This window comes from Drosophila gunungcola, chromosome 3R (assembly GCF_025200985.1).
Source record: "Drosophila gunungcola strain Sukarami chromosome 3R, Dgunungcola_SK_2, whole genome shotgun sequence".
Lineage (NCBI taxonomy): Eukaryota > Metazoa > Arthropoda > Insecta > Diptera > Drosophilidae > Drosophila > Drosophila gunungcola.
This window is the reverse complement of record NC_069139.1, coordinates 22,056,343-22,072,950: the sequence shown is the minus strand read 5'-3', so window position 1 is coordinate 22,072,950 and position 16,608 is coordinate 22,056,343. Positions and strand designations below refer to the sequence as shown.

General features: G+C 39.7%; 7 protein-coding genes across 7 annotated transcripts; 2 read left to right on the top strand and 5 right to left on the bottom strand.

Moving 5' to 3' along the window:
• The first annotated feature begins 108 nt into the window (after window positions 1-108).
• On the top strand, window positions 109-1,672 carry LOC128252166 (uncharacterized). Its single transcript, XM_052979670.1, has 2 exons — window positions 109-367; window positions 957-1,672. The coding sequence occupies exons 1-2, from the start codon at window positions 131-133 to the stop codon at window positions 1,584-1,586; spliced, it is 867 nt and encodes a 288-aa protein (XP_052835630.1). The 5' UTR covers window positions 109-130; the 3' UTR covers window positions 1,587-1,672.
• A 1,094-nt stretch (window positions 1,673-2,766) lies between these two features.
• LOC128252178 (glutathione S-transferase 1-1) lies at window positions 2,767-3,644 on the bottom strand. Its single transcript, XM_052979689.1, has one exon. The coding sequence runs from the start codon at window positions 3,533-3,535 to the stop codon at window positions 2,891-2,893; it is 645 nt and encodes a 214-aa protein (XP_052835649.1). The 5' UTR covers window positions 3,536-3,644; the 3' UTR covers window positions 2,767-2,890.
• A 1,052-nt stretch (window positions 3,645-4,696) lies between these two features.
• On the bottom strand, window positions 4,697-5,656 carry LOC128252175 (glutathione S-transferase D7-like). Its single transcript, XM_052979686.1, has one exon. It carries the CDS (start codon window positions 5,484-5,486, stop codon window positions 4,827-4,829), a length of 660 nt encoding a protein of 219 aa, XP_052835646.1. The 5' UTR covers window positions 5,487-5,656; the 3' UTR covers window positions 4,697-4,826.
• Window positions 5,657-5,870: 214 nt separating this feature from the next.
• On the bottom strand, window positions 5,871-7,032 carry LOC128252176 (glutathione S-transferase D5-like). Its single transcript, XM_052979687.1, has one exon. The coding sequence runs from the start codon at window positions 6,981-6,983 to the stop codon at window positions 6,333-6,335; it is 651 nt and encodes a 216-aa protein (XP_052835647.1). The 5' UTR covers window positions 6,984-7,032; the 3' UTR covers window positions 5,871-6,332.
• A 263-nt stretch (window positions 7,033-7,295) lies between these two features.
• LOC128252177 (glutathione S-transferase D4) lies at window positions 7,296-8,100 on the bottom strand. The gene has a single exon (XM_052979688.1). It carries the CDS (start codon window positions 8,036-8,038, stop codon window positions 7,391-7,393), a length of 648 nt encoding a protein of 215 aa, XP_052835648.1. The 5' UTR covers window positions 8,039-8,100; the 3' UTR covers window positions 7,296-7,390.
• Window positions 8,101-8,389: 289 nt separating this feature from the next.
• LOC128252187 (uncharacterized) lies at window positions 8,390-12,443 on the bottom strand. Its single transcript, XM_052979699.1, has 2 exons — window positions 10,729-12,443; window positions 8,390-9,269 (listed from the first exon to the last, which is right to left on the bottom strand). Exons 1-2 carry the CDS (start codon window positions 11,356-11,358, stop codon window positions 8,598-8,600), a joined length of 1,302 nt encoding a protein of 433 aa, XP_052835659.1. The 5' UTR covers window positions 11,359-12,443; the 3' UTR covers window positions 8,390-8,597.
• Window positions 12,444-14,174: 1,731 nt separating this feature from the next.
• LOC128252180 (glutathione S-transferase 1-1) lies at window positions 14,175-15,842 on the top strand. The gene is made up of 2 exons (XM_052979691.1): window positions 14,175-14,293; window positions 15,067-15,842. The coding sequence occupies exon 2, from the start codon at window positions 15,071-15,073 to the stop codon at window positions 15,698-15,700; it is 630 nt and encodes a 209-aa protein (XP_052835651.1). The 5' UTR covers window positions 14,175-14,293; window positions 15,067-15,070; the 3' UTR covers window positions 15,701-15,842.
• The last annotated feature ends 766 nt before the right edge of the window (window positions 15,843-16,608 follow it).

Below are 16,608 nucleotides of genomic sequence, written 5' to 3'. Positions count from 1 at the left end.
GATTCTCGGAAAATGTGACATAAATTGCAAAATATTTTGGGAAAATGGCCGACCACTGCAAACGAGGCTATAAGAGAACTGATCGGTCCTTAGCCAGGATCAGTTGTCAGTTCCAATCCAAGCGAAGAAGATGTTCCCGAAAAAGTGCAGATCCCAATTGCTATTGCTCCTGGTGCTGATGGTACGGGGATCGCTATGTCTGCCCGCCCTGGATGCTGCTCCTCCGGCTGCCACGCCCAACACCATCGAGGAGTCGGACAAGCTGCTCGAGGGGAGCGGCGCGGCGAACAGTGCACCCCAGGATGCAGCCCCTGCAACCAGTAACGAAACCATCCCCCCAGCCACGGAGAATTCGGAGACAGCGGTGGTGAGTACATCATATAATGTTCCATAAAAAATAATTCATACTATCAAGCACCTCGATTTTGAAAAGGAAAGTGATTTAAATCGATCTTTTCTTTAAGTTAGAATATAATCTCGTTGTAGTCAGTTTTAAAAAAATCTTCATCTGAATGTATTCGCTATTTTTCATTTCATATACTTGAAATTAATTTGTATTTCCTGTTTTTGATAAATTAAGCTAAATCACTAATAAATTTAAAGTTGTTCTTGGTAATACAAATAAATGAAAATAACAAGAATAATTATTATACCATCTTTTGTTTTAACGATTTTTGCAAATATTACCAAATTGTCATTAGTTTCCTAGATTTTTTCTTAAACTATGTCATAAATAGATTTACCAAGAATTTTACTATATATTCCTGTTTAATATTCTTTTCTTTCTTTTTTTTCTTTTCTTTTAAGATATAAATAAATATAATATAAATATTTATAAATATTTTATTTTATGTTTATAAATATTTTTATTTAAAATAAATTTAAGTTTAAGTGAAAAATAAGTAAGACCAAGATTTGTGAAAACTACTAATCTATTCCTGTTTTGTTGTCCACAGCCGGACAATGTGGCCAGTGGGAGCAGCATTGATCCCACCACCATTTACGGCGGAGGAATCCTCACGCCCGAGGCCTTCCAGCAGTATCTGAGTCAGTACGGAGCCTATGCTCCGTTCGCCGGTTCCTATCCGTCTCCTGTTCCGGGAGCAGCACCTGGCATCTATCCGTATCCGGGCCCCATTGTGGTGCAGTCGGGTTACGAGGGATTTCTGGTGCCCACAAACGTGGCCGGGCAATCGGACAGCACCTCTGTGGTGGCCACTCAACCCAACTCCTCCGCGTCCCCCAATCCCCTGCTGGCCTTCGCTTCCAACCTGTTGCCCTCGATCCTGATGTCCACGCTCTTCCGCATCGCCGCCGTGGTTTTGTCCGCCGTGGGGATCATCCTCTTTGGCGGCGCCATCACCAGTGCCCTGTGCAGGATCACCCCCATCTGCGAAATACCCGCCCGGGCTGTGAATATCCTGCGCACCGGTGGAGCCCAGGACGTGGGTCGCATGCTGGCCGAGGAGATGACCCCGGAACGGGTGCGTCGGGCAACGGAATTCGTGCGCAACGCCATCCGGAAGTACCGCCAGCTCCAGAAGCTAGTGGAGGCTTCGGAGGCGGTGACCGAGCTGTCCAACTAGCGATGGCGCAATGGGATGTAGGTTTAGTGCTGGCTCGTAAATTAGGTGGAATGCAAAATATACTTTTAATGACGCTATAAAAACGATTTCACTTTTGTCTTTCACATGGGTTTGTTTAAAGGTGGCAAATATAACAATTTAATGGGAGTCTAAGGTAGGTATTTATCCCCTATATCGTAAAGCATTACGAATCAAATCAAGCTTCGTTTAAATAATGTATTTTGGTGACATGAAAAAGATTAGAGTTTAAGATAATTAATTATTTCACCAAAATATATATTTGTTTTATAATGTCATATGAAAAGATGAGCTATGTATTGTTGATTGTTTATTTCATCTTATATATATATATATATATATACTTCAGTATAATATTATTTTCAGAACTTCTCTGACAACCCTCTCGAGGTTTTTATGGCATTGTGAGCTATGTTAAACATGTGTGCACTTGCATATGTAATTCGTACTTGTTCAATGCCACAAACAGCACGTTTGTTAGCTAACTAATCTAGCGATTGTTCTAATAGTCGGCCGGTCAACGGCCCAATCCACTCGTAGTTCTCTGAGGGGAAAAGGGGCCCCAGGGGACAAAGATATTTGTCAGTAAAATCATCGCGTGCATTAAACTGCAATCGTGGAATTTTCAGAGCTAACAGATACTCAATCTCACTTTTATGAGCCATATCAGAGATTGGAATTTTTAATAGAGACTGATTAATGTAACCGATTCATATTGCCACTAGTCTTTATCTAAACATTAAGTAACAGTCAAGGAATTATTTAAAGTAAATAAAACAAATACTTTAAGTTTATTAACAAAAAACAAAATTTTTTCAAGGTCATTTATATTTATTCCCATTTTTAAACAATTATAGCAAAACTTTCCGATTATTTTTATGCAAAAAAAATTATAAATATAACATAAAAAAAAAAATTAAGAAGTATTCGTTGATAAGCAAATGAACAAGAAAAATTTGTATAGCTCGGAGTTTTTAATAAAGCCATATAAGGTTACTTTTCTGAAATATGTTTAATTCTCTAAATTTGTTTGAATGTAGATAAAAATTATATTTGACAAACAATATTTAGAGGCCAATCTTAATCTTAGTGGGTGTGTGGCACAACAGTCTACTTGGCCAACCCACTTTATCTATCTTGTAAAATACCCAATCCCTGTGGGCATATAGACGCTGTCCGCTTATAAATACAACATACAATCTTTGAGTTTATTTGTGTTAGTACAATATAACCATATATGGCAACATTGTGCTGAGGTATAATTCGGTGCTGATCACTTTATCAAATCAATCTTTCTGGCTGTTTTCCTGGACGAACTTTTTGATCATCTGGACTCCCTCCCAGTTCTCCTCCCAGCCGGGAGTGACCTCCTTGGCATTCTCGTACCACCTGGCCACGTTCGGATATTGGGCAATGTCGAAGTCGACCACCTCGAAGGTCGAGACGGAGGCAAGGAGCGCAATGTCGGCCACGGTGAGGCAGTCTCCAGCCACATAGTCCTGGTCCTCCAGGAAGGTGTCCAGGTGCCCGAAGGCGCTGTCCACTTTCTGCAAGGCCTCCGGATCTGCGGGCTGCTTGTTCCTGAGCTGAGGGTAGATGGCCTCGATGAAACTCTGGAACAGGGTGCCCATGTCGAAGTACAGTCGCTGATTGACCACAGCCCGCTTCTCGGGATCGCTCGGATAAAGAGAGTCATCCTGTCCGTATTTCTCCACCAGGTAAGTCAAAATGGCCCGGGATTCCCAGATGGAGAACCCATTGTCCACCAACGTGGGAATGGTGTGCTGTGGATTGAGCTTCACAAACTCCGGCTTCAGCTGCTCCCCGTCCATGACCTTCAATAGCTTCATGTTCAGCTCAACGCCCAGGGTCTTGGCTGTCATCATGACGGAACGGCAAGGAGCCGAGCAAGGATGGTAGTAGAAGTCCATGGTGAAAAGTCCTGCGAATCGTAACCTCAACTGACCGCAGCGAATTAATGCCAACGTCTTTTATAGCCAGTGCACACGACGCCCGAAATTAAATCGATTTCCATATATACATAAGTCATCCAGTGTCGGGCGACTTTCCCGAGTGCTATTGCTATCGGTGATAACGCTTCGGTGTAATTAGAAGTGTTTAGCTAATGGCCAGTTAATGAGCCCATATATACTTTTAGGGGTACATGCGTGCAAAAGTTACGGCTACCAATCTGAATTTACTTAAAAATATCATTTATTTTGAATGCAGTAATTACAAATTGATGGTATGTCGTTAGGGGTGTGTGACCGCATAGAAAGTCACGAATGTGACACAAATGTCATTGTTAATCGAGGGGTCAAATGTTAAACAATGTGAAAATAGCTTATGGAGGTCAATGTTTGAGATAGTTTTACTTTCTACTGTTATTTATGGTATTGTATGGTATGGTTGAGACATTTCCGACTTTATGAAATTTACTTCCTTATTAGATACTCTTGATTAGTATCATTAGGCGCGTGCCCGACCCATTCCTTCTATATCGCTAATTTGAGTTTGATCCAAACCGGTTACTATATCCTATGTCCGTCAAATTTTGATCAAACTGACTATATGGTTATAGGCAATTTATTCAGCGATCGTTCTTGATTTTGCTTAAAAGATTTTTAGTGGACAAAAAAATCCAGATAAGAATACTAATCGGCATGCCATTAATTTTTTTAATCGTTAGAAAAAAAAGATTATGACTGAAAACACAGGTACAAATGGTGGGTTCCCTGTCCTTGAGCTAAAAGTAATTATTCATTCTTATCAGATACCCCAGTTTCTTTGATTTGCGGTTATTAAATAATTAATCGAAATTATTAATCTGATTCTAAGCGATTGGAAATACTTTCTTCAAGTAGAGTTCTTAATACTTAAGTCACATGTGATAGCACGACATTGGGTCAGTATGATAAAGCAAACAAAAAAAATTAACATTTATAAATTACGCGCATCAATTAGTTGTTATTAACAATCCACAGTTTACTTTTTTCCGCTAGCTTTTCTTCCAAAAACTTCTTCGCCTGCTTAAGGCTTGACAAGTTTTCGTCGCAGACTTTTTAAAGAAAACATAAACAATAGAGCCATTCACGAGTTTTAGTTTTTAAAATTATAAGAGCGCTTACACATCAAATAAGAAAATTTTCTTCCATAACAATTTTTCCACTGCTATCTTGCTTTTCATTGATTTTTATTTATAAATTAAATTATCCTAACCATTTACTTCTTTTCTGCCATCTTCTGCTCTATGAACTTCTGCAACTGCTTAAGGCTTTCCAAGTTCTCTGCCCAACCAGGAGTGACCTTCTGGGCATTCTTGTACCACCTCTCCACGTTCGGGAATTTCTGCAAGTCAAACGAAATCATCTCGATGGTGGACAGGGTGGCCAGGATGACGATGTCGGCCACGGACAGTTTGCTGCCGGCCACGTAGTCCTGACCCTCCAGGAACGTGTTGAGCAACTCCAGGGCGGCATTGAACTTGTCCAACGACTCCTGATCCCCCAGCTGGCCAGTGCGGAAGAGGGGGTACATGTACTTGGTGAGGGCGTCGTACAGGATGGCCATGTCGAAGTACAGCCGCTGGTTGATCACAGCTCGCTTCTGGGGATCCTTAGGGTAGAGTGGGGAATCGGTCTTCCCGTACTTCTCCACCAGGTAGACCGCAATGGCGCGGGACTCCCAGATGGCGAATCCGTTGTCCACCAGGGTGGGAATGGTGTGCTGCGGGTTGATTTTCACAAACTCCGGCTTCAGTTGGTCACCCTCCATGGTGTTTATGAACTTGGAGTTCAGTTCGAGGCCCAGAGCCTTGGCAGTCATCTGAACGGCACGGCTGGTCGGAGCACCGGGCATATTGTAGAGATCCATGTTGGGCATTGCGAAATCGAGTATACCGTGCGAGGTACTGGAGTGCAAATAGTAAACTGACTTGACGCTATTAGAGAGCCCCGCCGTATATATAGCAAAATAGCTGCTCTGTTATCGCCCATAACTAAGATTATTCGAATAGTGTTTGTCATTGTTAGAACTCACTTTTTTGTTTGCTTTAGCTGTGACTAATTGACCTGGAACTACATATCGAATAAGAAATTATGTAAAAAGATATAATAAAAACATTAAATCATGTTTATATCTGACTCAGAGACCTAATTACTGATTACGGAAAAAAATAATAGTGTCATTTTAGATCCAATATAAATATATATTTAATAAATGAATTTTTGGATAAGGAGAAATAGAGAATACTTACTCTTACTCTGCTCGGTTAATAATTCCAAAAATGAAAATTTTTTACTTGAATAATTCTAAGCGCCTTAATTAAATTTGAACCATTATCTGTCATGGCAACAAATAAAGTAAACATTTCCTTAACGGCAGCCGGTAAGTCACCGTCATTATTTTTTACCAAACATTTATGCCTGATCATATACTATCAAAAATAAACTTTTATGATTACGAGGAACGAATGCCCTACTCAAACTGCCCATTTAATTCTGGAAACATCCGTATTCGCAGAAACAGACAACATGTTCCGATTAAACTGCTTAATACAGAACTTCAAGTACTATGCTGACCCTGGTTGATATAAGTTTGCGGTTCATAGAAGTTCATAGAATTTGAAGATAGATTTTGAATTTGCCCTTCTCTTAAATTATGCAAATTTTGTAGGGTTCACAGGTCTTGATTTATTTTTATTTGGAGAACTACATCTTTTAAGTAAATTTAATTTGCTGTTGCATTCTTTTTCGCATCAATTACCTTTTTTAGTTCCAAGGCACCTTCCCAGTTTTCTTCCCAGCCGGGAGTAACTTTCTTTGCATTCGAATACCACTTGGCCACATTGGAATATTTACTTAAGTCGAACTCAAGAGCATCAAAAGTAGAAACACTTCCGAGAATGGCAATGTCGGCCACAGTGAGGTGATCACCGGCCAAGTAGTCCTGACCCTCTAAAAAGGTATTTAACAATTCGAAACTGTCTTCCACTTTTTTGAATTCCTCTGCAGTGCCGAAATGGCCAGTGGCAAAAGCTTTGTAGTAGTAATTGGCCAAAGCCACGTACAAGATGCCCATGTCAAAGTAAAGGCGTTGATTAATTACAGCACGGATCTTGGGATCCTTTGGGAAAAGGGAGTCATCCTTTCCATATTTCTCCACCAAATAGACTGCAATGGCACGAGACTCCCAAAAAGGGAATCCATGATCGACCAGGGTGGGAATGGTGTGTTGGGGGTTTAGTTTCAGAAACTCAGGTTTCAGGTGCTCCATCTTCGAGGTATCCAAATGCTTCTTAGCCAGATCAACTCCGACGGCCTTTGCCACCATAACAACAATGCGACATCCACTGCCCAGTGGCGTATAGTAGAAATCCATATCTGTGTCGTATTGCTCGCTGGAGAGAAGAACTTGAACTGAGAAAAATGGCAGAAAAACACACTTTACTTAGGAATCTTATCACTCTCTACTTGTTTATGTTTGTTTTCCTGATTGTGAGTTGATTGTGTTTATGATAGCGAACAGGTGGTTTAATGTACATTTGTTTGTAAATTTATAGTTCTCGGTTTCAATGAATTTAAAAAAAATAAGAGATATTTTGCTCTTAATATCGAAAGTAGATTTTATTTAAACACAATTGATTGGCAGAGAAAAAAGAAGAGAAAATACCCAAAATAAAAATCAATTAAATGCAGATCAATTTAATATTTTTTTATTTGTAAGTGCACACGTTTGCTAAGATTCAAGTTATAGGTAAATAAGTAAAATAAATATTTAGCAAAGTTTTATTTTGCAGCTGCCTTTTGATCCTCGTAAACAGTCTTCAATTGCTGCAGACCCTCCCAATTCTCTTCCCATCCAGGGGTATATTTCTTTGCTTTGGCGTACCACCTGTCCACATTAATGTACTTGCTGATGTCAAACTCAACGATATCGAAAGTGGAAACGCTCGACAGGATGGCAATGTCGGCGAGGGTGAACTGGCTGCAAGCCACGTGGTTCTGGCCCTCGAGAAAAATGTTCAGGAACTCAAAGGCGGCTTCGACCTTCTTGAAATCGTCGGCAGTTCCAAACTGACCGGTACGGACGAATGGGTAGTAGTATCTCTTGAACGAATCGTACAGTGTACCCAGATCGAAGAACAAACGCTGATTGATCAAGGCACGCTTCTGAGGATCCTTGGGATAGAGAGAGTCATCCTTGCCGTATTTCTCCACCAGATAAATGGCGATGGCACGGGACTCCCAAATAGCGAACCCGTTGTCCACCAGCGTGGGGATGGTGTGCTGGGGATTGAGTTTCAGGAACTCTGGCCTCAGGTGCTCCCCCTCCGAGAGTCGCAGCTGCTTTTTGTTCAGCTCCAGACCGAGGGCCTTGGCAACCATTATAACCGTACGGCATCCACTTCCACGAGGTGCGTAGTAGAAATCCATGTTGCGAGTGCGATTACTGCGTGCTGTTCGCTGAAGAGAAAAAGCACAACTGATTGCGTCCAGCCATGGTTCTCTCTTATATTGCCAAATGGTTGCGAAATCTCATGTACTGCTGGCATGTACTGCTCGCTTCGAAAATGGCCACTCATCGTATTTTAGTTAATAAGTGCATATTATTCATGGCCCAAAACTATAACAATTATGTGGAAGAGCAATTAGCTCTTATCATTGGTTAGTGATTGTGAACATTGGCATACCTACATATGAGTGGTTCGGAGGCTTAACAAGCAAATAAGACTCCGCGATTTTTTTAATTAAATAAGCAGTATATTAGTAATATTTGTATCAAATTTATCAATCCTCTGTGCTTAAGCTCTGTGATTATACAATTATTATGACTGCATCCCGACGATGGGTTCAAGTTTATAATACAAATTTTTTGACCTTAAAAAATATTTAAAAATATTTAAAGCAATTCCACATTTATAGGCAAATAACAATAATTATTTATTTTAAATATAAAAATATGAAAAATTCATGATTGAGGAAGACAATTACACTATTTTGCTGCATTCTTTTTCTCATCGACTACCTTCTTCACATCCTGTGCGCCGGCCCAGTTTTCCTCCCAGCCAGGAGTAATCTTCTTGGCATTGGCGTACCACCTGGCCACATTCGGGTACGTGCTGAGGTCGAACTCGAGGGCATCGAAAGTGGAGACACTGGCGAGAATGGCGATGTCGGCCACGGTGTACTGGTCACCAGCCACGAACTCCTGGCCCTCCAGGAAGGTGTTCAGGAAATCAAAGGCTTCCTGGACCTTCTTAAATTCCTCTTCACTGCCGTACTGGCCGGTGATGAACACCTTGTAGTAGTAGTTGGCCAACGACGGATACATGGAGCCCATGTCGAAATAGAGGCGCTGGTTGATCACGGCCTGCTTCTTGGGATCCTTGGGGTACAGGGAGTCGTCCTTGGCGTACTGCTCAATCAGGTAAACGGCGACGGCACGCGACTCCCAGATGACGAAGCCATTGTCCACCAACGTGGGAATGGTGTGCTGGGGGTTGATCTTGATGAAATCCGGGTTCAGCTGCTCTTTGTTCAGGGTGTTCAATAGCTTCTTGTTCAGGTCAAGATTCAGCGCCTTGGCTACCATGAGAACGGAGCGACATGCGCTGACCAGGGGCAGGTAGTATAGATCCATCTTAAAGACTGCGATCGTATCGTGCTGCTCGTCCGATAGGAAAAATAGAACTGCTTAAGACCCCCACGGGTTTCAACCTATAAAGCTTAATTCACACACTTGTTTTGGCGAAAATAGCTCTCTCTGTTTTATGTATTTTTGCTTTGCCTTGTTAATTGATTTTACTCGTGAGAGTGAATGTTTTACATGTATGGGTGGGCACAAAATCATATCAATTTCTTCGTTATTGTGTTCTCTGTAAAATCAGCTTCTAGAATTGCTTGAAAACAAATAAAACAAATGAGCTTAGTACGCTTCTTTTGAGGCTTGAGGTTATTAAATAAACAATTAATATAAATAAGGATAAAACTAAGAAACAAAAAAGCTGTAAAAATTGTTTGTAAATTGTTGTTTGTTAAAATCTTTTAAGCACTTTTATTATAAACGTTTTGTAACACTTTAACTTAAAATGTTTTTACAGGCAATCAAACACAAATGTTATCTTCCTTTGATGGGAAAGTTTTAAACTAAAACTTCGCTACTATGTATAAAATATAAATTTATATTTTCTCTTATTTAAATAAAAATGTATGGCTTAATAATATTTTAAGATACATTAACAAGCAGAGAGAAATCAAGATGCACTACTTTTAATTTCAAATTTGGAAACAAAAGCCTATCCGCGGGTGTCAAGAACGATAACTGACTACAACCGGCAAAAGCTAGTCAGCTACATATGTACATATGGTATATAGCAAGGGGCTGGTAAATTATCTCTTTCCATTTGTTTATACTTGCCCTACTGGAAAATGACAGTCATGATTAGAACAAACTTTTCATTTTTCGGGTGCGTCTTTTTTTTTGGACAGAGAGACACGTACACAAGTTAGCAAAATAATATCACATTTTTAAGGTACCTATTTGTTATTTATTAGTATTATTATTATTATTATTATTATAAGGGATGTGGAACTATTAAAAATAATAAGCTATAATGAATCATAAAACATGTGAATGATGTAGGTCAGCTAGAAATAATGAAATTATCTTCAAGAAGGAAAGATAATACTGACTTTACTGAAGTTTAAATGAAGTTTAAATATATATTGAAAAAATGTGAATAAATTCCAAAAAGATAGAACCTAACTTTACTTATATAAAGATATGTTAGTCTATTCCGTTAAATATTTATTATTTTGCAAGTGAATTGCTTAACAATAATGAATAAGTATATATACCAATAATTTATTTGTTAAAACTATAAGCACCTCAAAATTTTAAAAAAATTGTTTAACGTCCGAAAAGGTGTTGAAAAATATTTAACTTTTTGAATTTTTAAAAGCAATGCTCACACGAACACATACACCTTTTAACATTACCCTTTCAATTTTAAAACATAAAAAATAAATGCTCCTAAGTAATGTAGTTTTATTTAATTTATTTTATTTCTTCTGTCTAATTTAAAAGTTAATTATCTGAGTATCAATTACTTTGCAGCTGCCACACGGGACTCGAAGAAAGCCTTCATCTGCTGCAGACCCTCCCAGTTCTCATCCCATCCGGGAGTCACCTTCTTGGCGTTGGCGTACCACCTGACCACATTGGTGTGCTTGCTGAAGTCGTAGTCAATAATCTCGAAAGTGGAGACATTGGCCAGGATGGCAATATCGGCCACGGTGAGCTGGTCTCCGGCCACGTAGTCCTGTCCCTCCAGGAAGGTGTCCAGGAACCCAAAGGCGGTATCGATTTTCTTGAAGTCCTCTTCGGTGCCCGGCTTTCCGGTGCGGAAAAGGGGATAGTAGTACTTGGCAAAGGCATCGGTCAGAGTGCCCATGTCGAAGTACAGGCGCTGGTTGACCACGGCCTGCATCTTGGGATCCTTGGGGAAGAGGGAGTCATCCTTGCCGTACTTCTCCACCAGATAAACGGCGATGGCACGCGATTCCCAAACAGAGAATCCATTGTCCACCAGGGTGGGGATGGTGTGCTGGGGGTTCAGCTTCACGAACTCCGGCTTCAGCTGATCGCCCTCCATGGTGTTCACCAGTTTCTTGTTCAGCTCGAGTCCCAGAGCCTTGGCCACCATGATGACCGTACGGCATCCACCGCTACCTGGCATGTAGTAGAAATCCATGTCTAAATGCGCTAACGTGTTGTTACCTTCAGGCGAGAACGAAAACTGACTGGGAGCAGCAATGGCTGGTACTTATACAGCCAAATGGGCACCACAATGTTTAGTCTTTTTATTTTTTTCATCACTATCAGGTCTGTTCTGGTTTTTACTTTCTATATATATTTAAGTTGTGTCTTACACAGTAAGGACAACTTTAGGACACTACAATTACACCTACAAGTTACAAAAATAATTATCTATTTATTGTTTGCCAAGCATTTACCGACCTAAACCCTAAAATTTGTGGCAAACGAACTCGGGAAAAACGTTGGAAACGGGAAACCGGAACATTTCCGTATATTCGGCTTGGAGAAACGTACTCATGATGAATCGCTGGGAGCTTAACAGGCTCTAATTATAATTTCAGGTGCACATAGGCTGAGCTGTTATTAAAATATATATTATACATACATACATTTATTATCATACAGGAATTGGAGTGATTTAAGGTGGTTTACTATTATGACTAATCGACTATTTGTTCGAAATTTTTTACATATGTACATATGTACATATTTAGGATTGAAGGCATTGTCACTTTGAAGTGATAATATTGTTGGGTGTAGCATTGATTAATAAAGGAAAAGCTTTAAACCATTTGCACTCACTTTCCCCCTTATGATTCATTAGTTACGTAAAATAAATAAAATCAAGAACTTATTTTATAACACCAATTTAATCACAAAAAACCCAATAATTATGATAAAACCTAGTTATTTGTTTATGAATAAAAATATGTAGACCATTGTTTAGTTCGGCCATGGAATATTTTGCACCTTTGAGTGTGCTGCAAAGTTGCTTCGGGGTTATCTTTACCGTTAATTGAAAAGATAATGTGATTAATGTATGTACGTATTTGTGGACACATTAACATTCACAATATAAGGTTAGCTTTAAAATTTGAAATGTAAAAAAAAGTCCAACATTTTATTTAATGTCTATAAATAAGCAAACAGAAGATTCTATTCTTTTATTTCTCCAACAATTAAATACAATTTTTGCAAAATGTTATTTGCCTTTTCTCAAGCCAAGATCAGTGAAAGACTGAAGCAAAAGTAAACGCAGCTGTACACAAAATAAGAATCGCCGGCGAGCGGAATTGAAAAAAGTATTTATCGGGTGATATGTGTGTGTTTATATGGCAGACCGGCAAACTTTCCGATGCTGTGGAAATAAGAGATCGGTGGGGCTCTTCGCCCCATCTGCTCTCTTTGGTGATCCAAATCTCTCAGTCCTTACTCTTCGACTAGTTTAGGTTTTCTGCCTTTTTTGTTTGTGACGCATACCTGGCCAATGCCGTCTAACTGGTTCTCTTGATCTGCAGCGGCAAACACTGTGACCTTTCTCTACATTTTACGCTACACTTTGGGCCGACTTTTAGTGAATTAACCCAACCAGTTATTGGCGAACTTATTGTGTTTACGATCTCGTGTTTCCCATGATTCAGTGGATTTCGGCATTATGTTCAAATGAGTAATTCTATGGGTCTGAGTCTTGGGGCTTTCTGATTTCACAAGCGTTGTGTGGATTGTTCTAGACTTTAAGAGATAGAGAGAGCAATTTGTTTGACGTGTCGCCCACGAAAGTGCTCTTTCATGCTTTTCCTACTTGATATTGAAATATTTTGCCTGGTCATGCTGATAGTTGGTATTGTCAATTGTGAAACTGATAAAAAAGAAGTGTTTATTTGGAAAAAGCCACCCCCAGCAAATTAAACACGAATATTCGAGAGCAATGCTCCGATTGTATCGAATACTTCCAAGAAATAAAAGTTAGGCTCGTTTCCATTTTCCCTTTCATGTAATGTGACCATAACAATTATTTCTAACTTCCCAAGGCCGTCAAAACGCAAACAATACAATTCAATCGATAAATTGCTGCGCTGGTCATCAAGATAATTATACATAAAAAAGTGTGGACTTGTAATTTGAGATTAGCATGTCCCTTTGACGCATAAATTGCCAAGGCTTTGACATCTATCTATCCTGCGGTAACGATCATTAAACTGGGTTTTACCCATTTGTAGCCAGAACTTATTGCAAAAGTCCTCATCATAGTATGGCTACATTTTTGTGAACTTGTTAGTTGGCAAGTACAGTATCTTGCGATTTGTTTAAATGTTCATACATATGTACATTTCACTTGGGAATTCTCGCCAACTGTTGCTGTGTGTTTGCCTGATATGAATGTTTGCCGGCCGGCTTCAGTTGTTATCTGGTTTCTGTTTGCCATAATTATACTTTTTTTTTTTTGCTTTTTTCCACTATGAAAGAGGAATTTATTTTTAAGCGCACAGATGTTCATTAGAAATGCAAAAATGTGTATCCAAGCAAATTGAGTGCATTAAATATTGTTGTACCCTTTCAAGTTTTTGGGTTGGGAAAAAGCTTATTTTAAAAACACTTAGCCCTCTGCAGGGGCATGAAAATGATATAAATCCGAAAAAATATGTTCTTAAGAGAGGAAAAAGGCGTCGTTCCAATGGAGGATTATTAGAAAGTTGCAGCTTTCTTTTGGGGGGTGGTAGGTGGCAGTGTGCAACCACCAATTGATCACACACACTTGCACACGTCTACACATACTAGTATTAATCAAGCTGCTAACGTCACATTTTTGCCTGATATTGCTGAGTATGTGTGGGCAAGGCGAAAAATAAAAGACAAAAAAAAAACCCCAGACACGAAAACAACTAGCGCCTGTCTCTCTTAATGGTGACTCCCCCCGCCACGCCCCCTGCCCGCCACCGCCCCGCGGTTCGTCAAACAACAACTCTTGTTTGCCGGCATTATGGCGACCGCCAGCGATTGCTATAAAAGCGGTCCCGCTCTCCGAATTCCGTTCAGTGCTGCTTGTCATTTGGTACAGTGTACATCGCGAGATTTCAACAAACAAAACTGTAAGTTTTCTACCCTGCAATATAACCATTGTGATTGTGTCTGTGACTGGGCGAAAAAAAAAAAAAAAGAAAAGAATAATATGTACCATAAATATACATGGAAATTTACCAAAAAACGCTAATAGTTTAAAAGAACCTGGCAGAAATGATGTCATACATTCGGTGGGAATATTTTTGCCAAGTGAATTTCTGTAATGACGGCCCAATTAAAGTCGGCCTTTGTCTGAACCCGTAATTATAGAGCGCGTCTAATTACGGCATATCTTTTCTGATCTTTTTTGTGCTCCTTTTGCATGCCATATAAAAAAGATTTAGAACAGACAAACAACAAATTAAATATGTATATTCTACAAATGTGTGAGACGCTTTTGGTATTCTTTAATGTTTCTTTAGGATAAAATCAAATTAAATTTTAAATCAAATTTAACAAGGCGGGCTTTTTTTTAATTTTCTTGTCGTGTTCTTAGTGTTTATTGTACAATGATTGTAACGCAATGGATTAAAATACTTCTTTATAGCTCATAAAATGACGTTGTTCTTTAAATCAAATGTAATATGGCGGACTTTTTATTTTAATTTTTTTGCCCTGTGCTTATGGTCCATTATATTAATAATGCAATGGATTAAAATACTGCTTCATAGCAAATAAAATTGTGTTGATAATGGAAAATATATTTTAGTTTTACCCAGTACATAAAGCTTTATAAAGCGTTTCCAAATTAATAGTGAATACGTTAATAACCTCGAATTTTTTAACTTTTTTTTTTTTGCAGTAAAATGGCTGATTTCTACTACCTGCCCGGCTCCGCCCCCTGCCGCTCCGTGATCATGACCGCCAAGGCCGTGGGCGTTGAGCTGAACAAGAAGCTGCTCAACCTGCAGGCCGGCGAGCAGCTGAAGCCGGAGTTCCTGAAGATCAACCCCCAGCACACCATCCCCACGCTGGTGGACAACGGGTTCGCGCTGTGGGAGTCGCGCGCCATCCTGGTCTACCTGGTGGAGAAGTACGGCAAGACCGACTCGCTGTACCCCAAGTGCCCCAAGAAGCGCGCCGTGATCAACCAGCGCCTGTACTTCGACATGGGAACGCTGTACCAGAGCTTCGCCAACTACTACTACCCGCAGGTGTTCGCCAAGGCGCCCGCCGATCCCGAGGCCTTCAAGAAGATCGAGGCGGCCTTCGAGTTCCTGAACACGTTCCTGGAGGGACAGGAGTACGCCGCCGGCGACTCGCTCACCGTCGCCGACATCGCCCTGGTGGCCTCCGTCTCCACCTTCGAGGTGGCCGGATTCGAGATCAGCAAGTACGCCAACGTCAACAAGTGGTACGAGAACGCCAAGAAGGTCACCCCCGGCTGGGAGGAGAACTGGGCCGGTTGCCTGGAGTTCAAGAAGTTCTTCGAATAAGCCTGATATTACCACCCATTTAATACCCTTACATTTGATGTAGTATTTATATTCACGTTCACGTTTCACGTTCACGCAACAATTCCAAATTCGCCTGTCTCCGAAGACAATAAATAAGTGTTCGCTTTTTTGAATGCACAAATGCAAATGTGTTTTAGATGTCTATAATATATGCTATACAGTGGGTTGGGTGTGGGCAGCAACAATTGGATAATGATGCTCTTATGGCGCGTTTTTCTCTCTTTCAGCAAAAAAAAGGGTGCTCGGCAAGAGCATGCGAAATTGAATTTCTCTATAGCTGTCTCTTTCGCGACGAGAAAAGCAATAAAAGCTCCACTATTTGCCGGCTGTGCGTCAGTGTACATTTTTGAAGGGAGGAAGCCACAAATAAAGAGACTTAGAAACCCTTAAGAAAAGGTGGAAATTACACAAGTTAAATATATTAGTAAAATAGTTCAGAATCTGCAAATATATATAAAATTTGATATATTTTCCATACATATTAATAATTTTTTTTTTAGTGAGCAAGCACTGTCTACAAATCCAACTAAAATGAATTATTCAATTCTTTAAATGTTTTTTGTTGAATTTATTTTATTCAAGAAATTAAAAGCTTCATAATCTATTACTAGAAAGGTTTACGGCATTAGAGCTACATATATGATTACGTCAATGTTTGGAAAATACAATGTACTAATAATCTTATCATATTGATAGAGTACGGGAAAAATGTAAATATTGATCATTGATTCTGATTTATAGACATTACTAATAGCAAGGTAGCAAGTAGAAAAAATAAGTTGGTTAACGAAAATCTCAATCAAAATTTTAATGCCCTTTCGTTTCCAACTTAGAAATGAATAACTTTTTTTTTTTACCTATATAGACCTGTTTGCAAACTGATATAC

What these genes read in the sequence shown, in the direction of transcription:
- LOC128252166 (XM_052979670.1), top strand. Translation starts at nt 131, where the DNA reads ATGTTCCCGAAAAAGTGCAGATCCCAATTGCTATTGCTCCTGGTGCTG. An exon ending in AGAATTCGGAGACAGCGGTG is followed by an intron (nt 368 to 956) that starts GTGAGTACATCA and finishes TGTTGTCCACAG; the next exon opens with CCGGACAATGTGGCCAGTGG.
- LOC128252175 (XM_052979686.1), bottom strand. Translation starts at nt 5,486, where the DNA reads ATGCCCAACATGGATCTCTACAATATGCCCGGTGCTCCGACCAGCCGT.
- LOC128252180 (XM_052979691.1), top strand. Translation starts at nt 15,071, where the DNA reads ATGGCTGATTTCTACTACCTGCCCGGCTCCGCCCCCTGCCGCTCCGTG.
- LOC128252177 (XM_052979688.1), bottom strand. Translation starts at nt 8,038, where the DNA reads ATGGATTTCTACTACGCACCTCGTGGAAGTGGATGCCGTACGGTTATA.
- LOC128252176 (XM_052979687.1), bottom strand. Translation starts at nt 6,983, where the DNA reads ATGGATTTCTACTATACGCCACTGGGCAGTGGATGTCGCATTGTTGTT.
- LOC128252178 (XM_052979689.1), bottom strand. Translation starts at nt 3,535, where the DNA reads ATGGACTTCTACTACCATCCTTGCTCGGCTCCTTGCCGTTCCGTCATG.
- LOC128252187 (XM_052979699.1), bottom strand. Translation starts at nt 11,358, where the DNA reads ATGGATTTCTACTACATGCCAGGTAGCGGTGGATGCCGTACGGTCATC. An exon ending in AGGCTTTCTTCGAGTCCCGT is followed by an intron (nt 9,270 to 10,728) that starts GTGGCAGCTGCA and finishes TCGGACGAGCAG; the next exon opens with CACGATACGATCGCAGTCTT.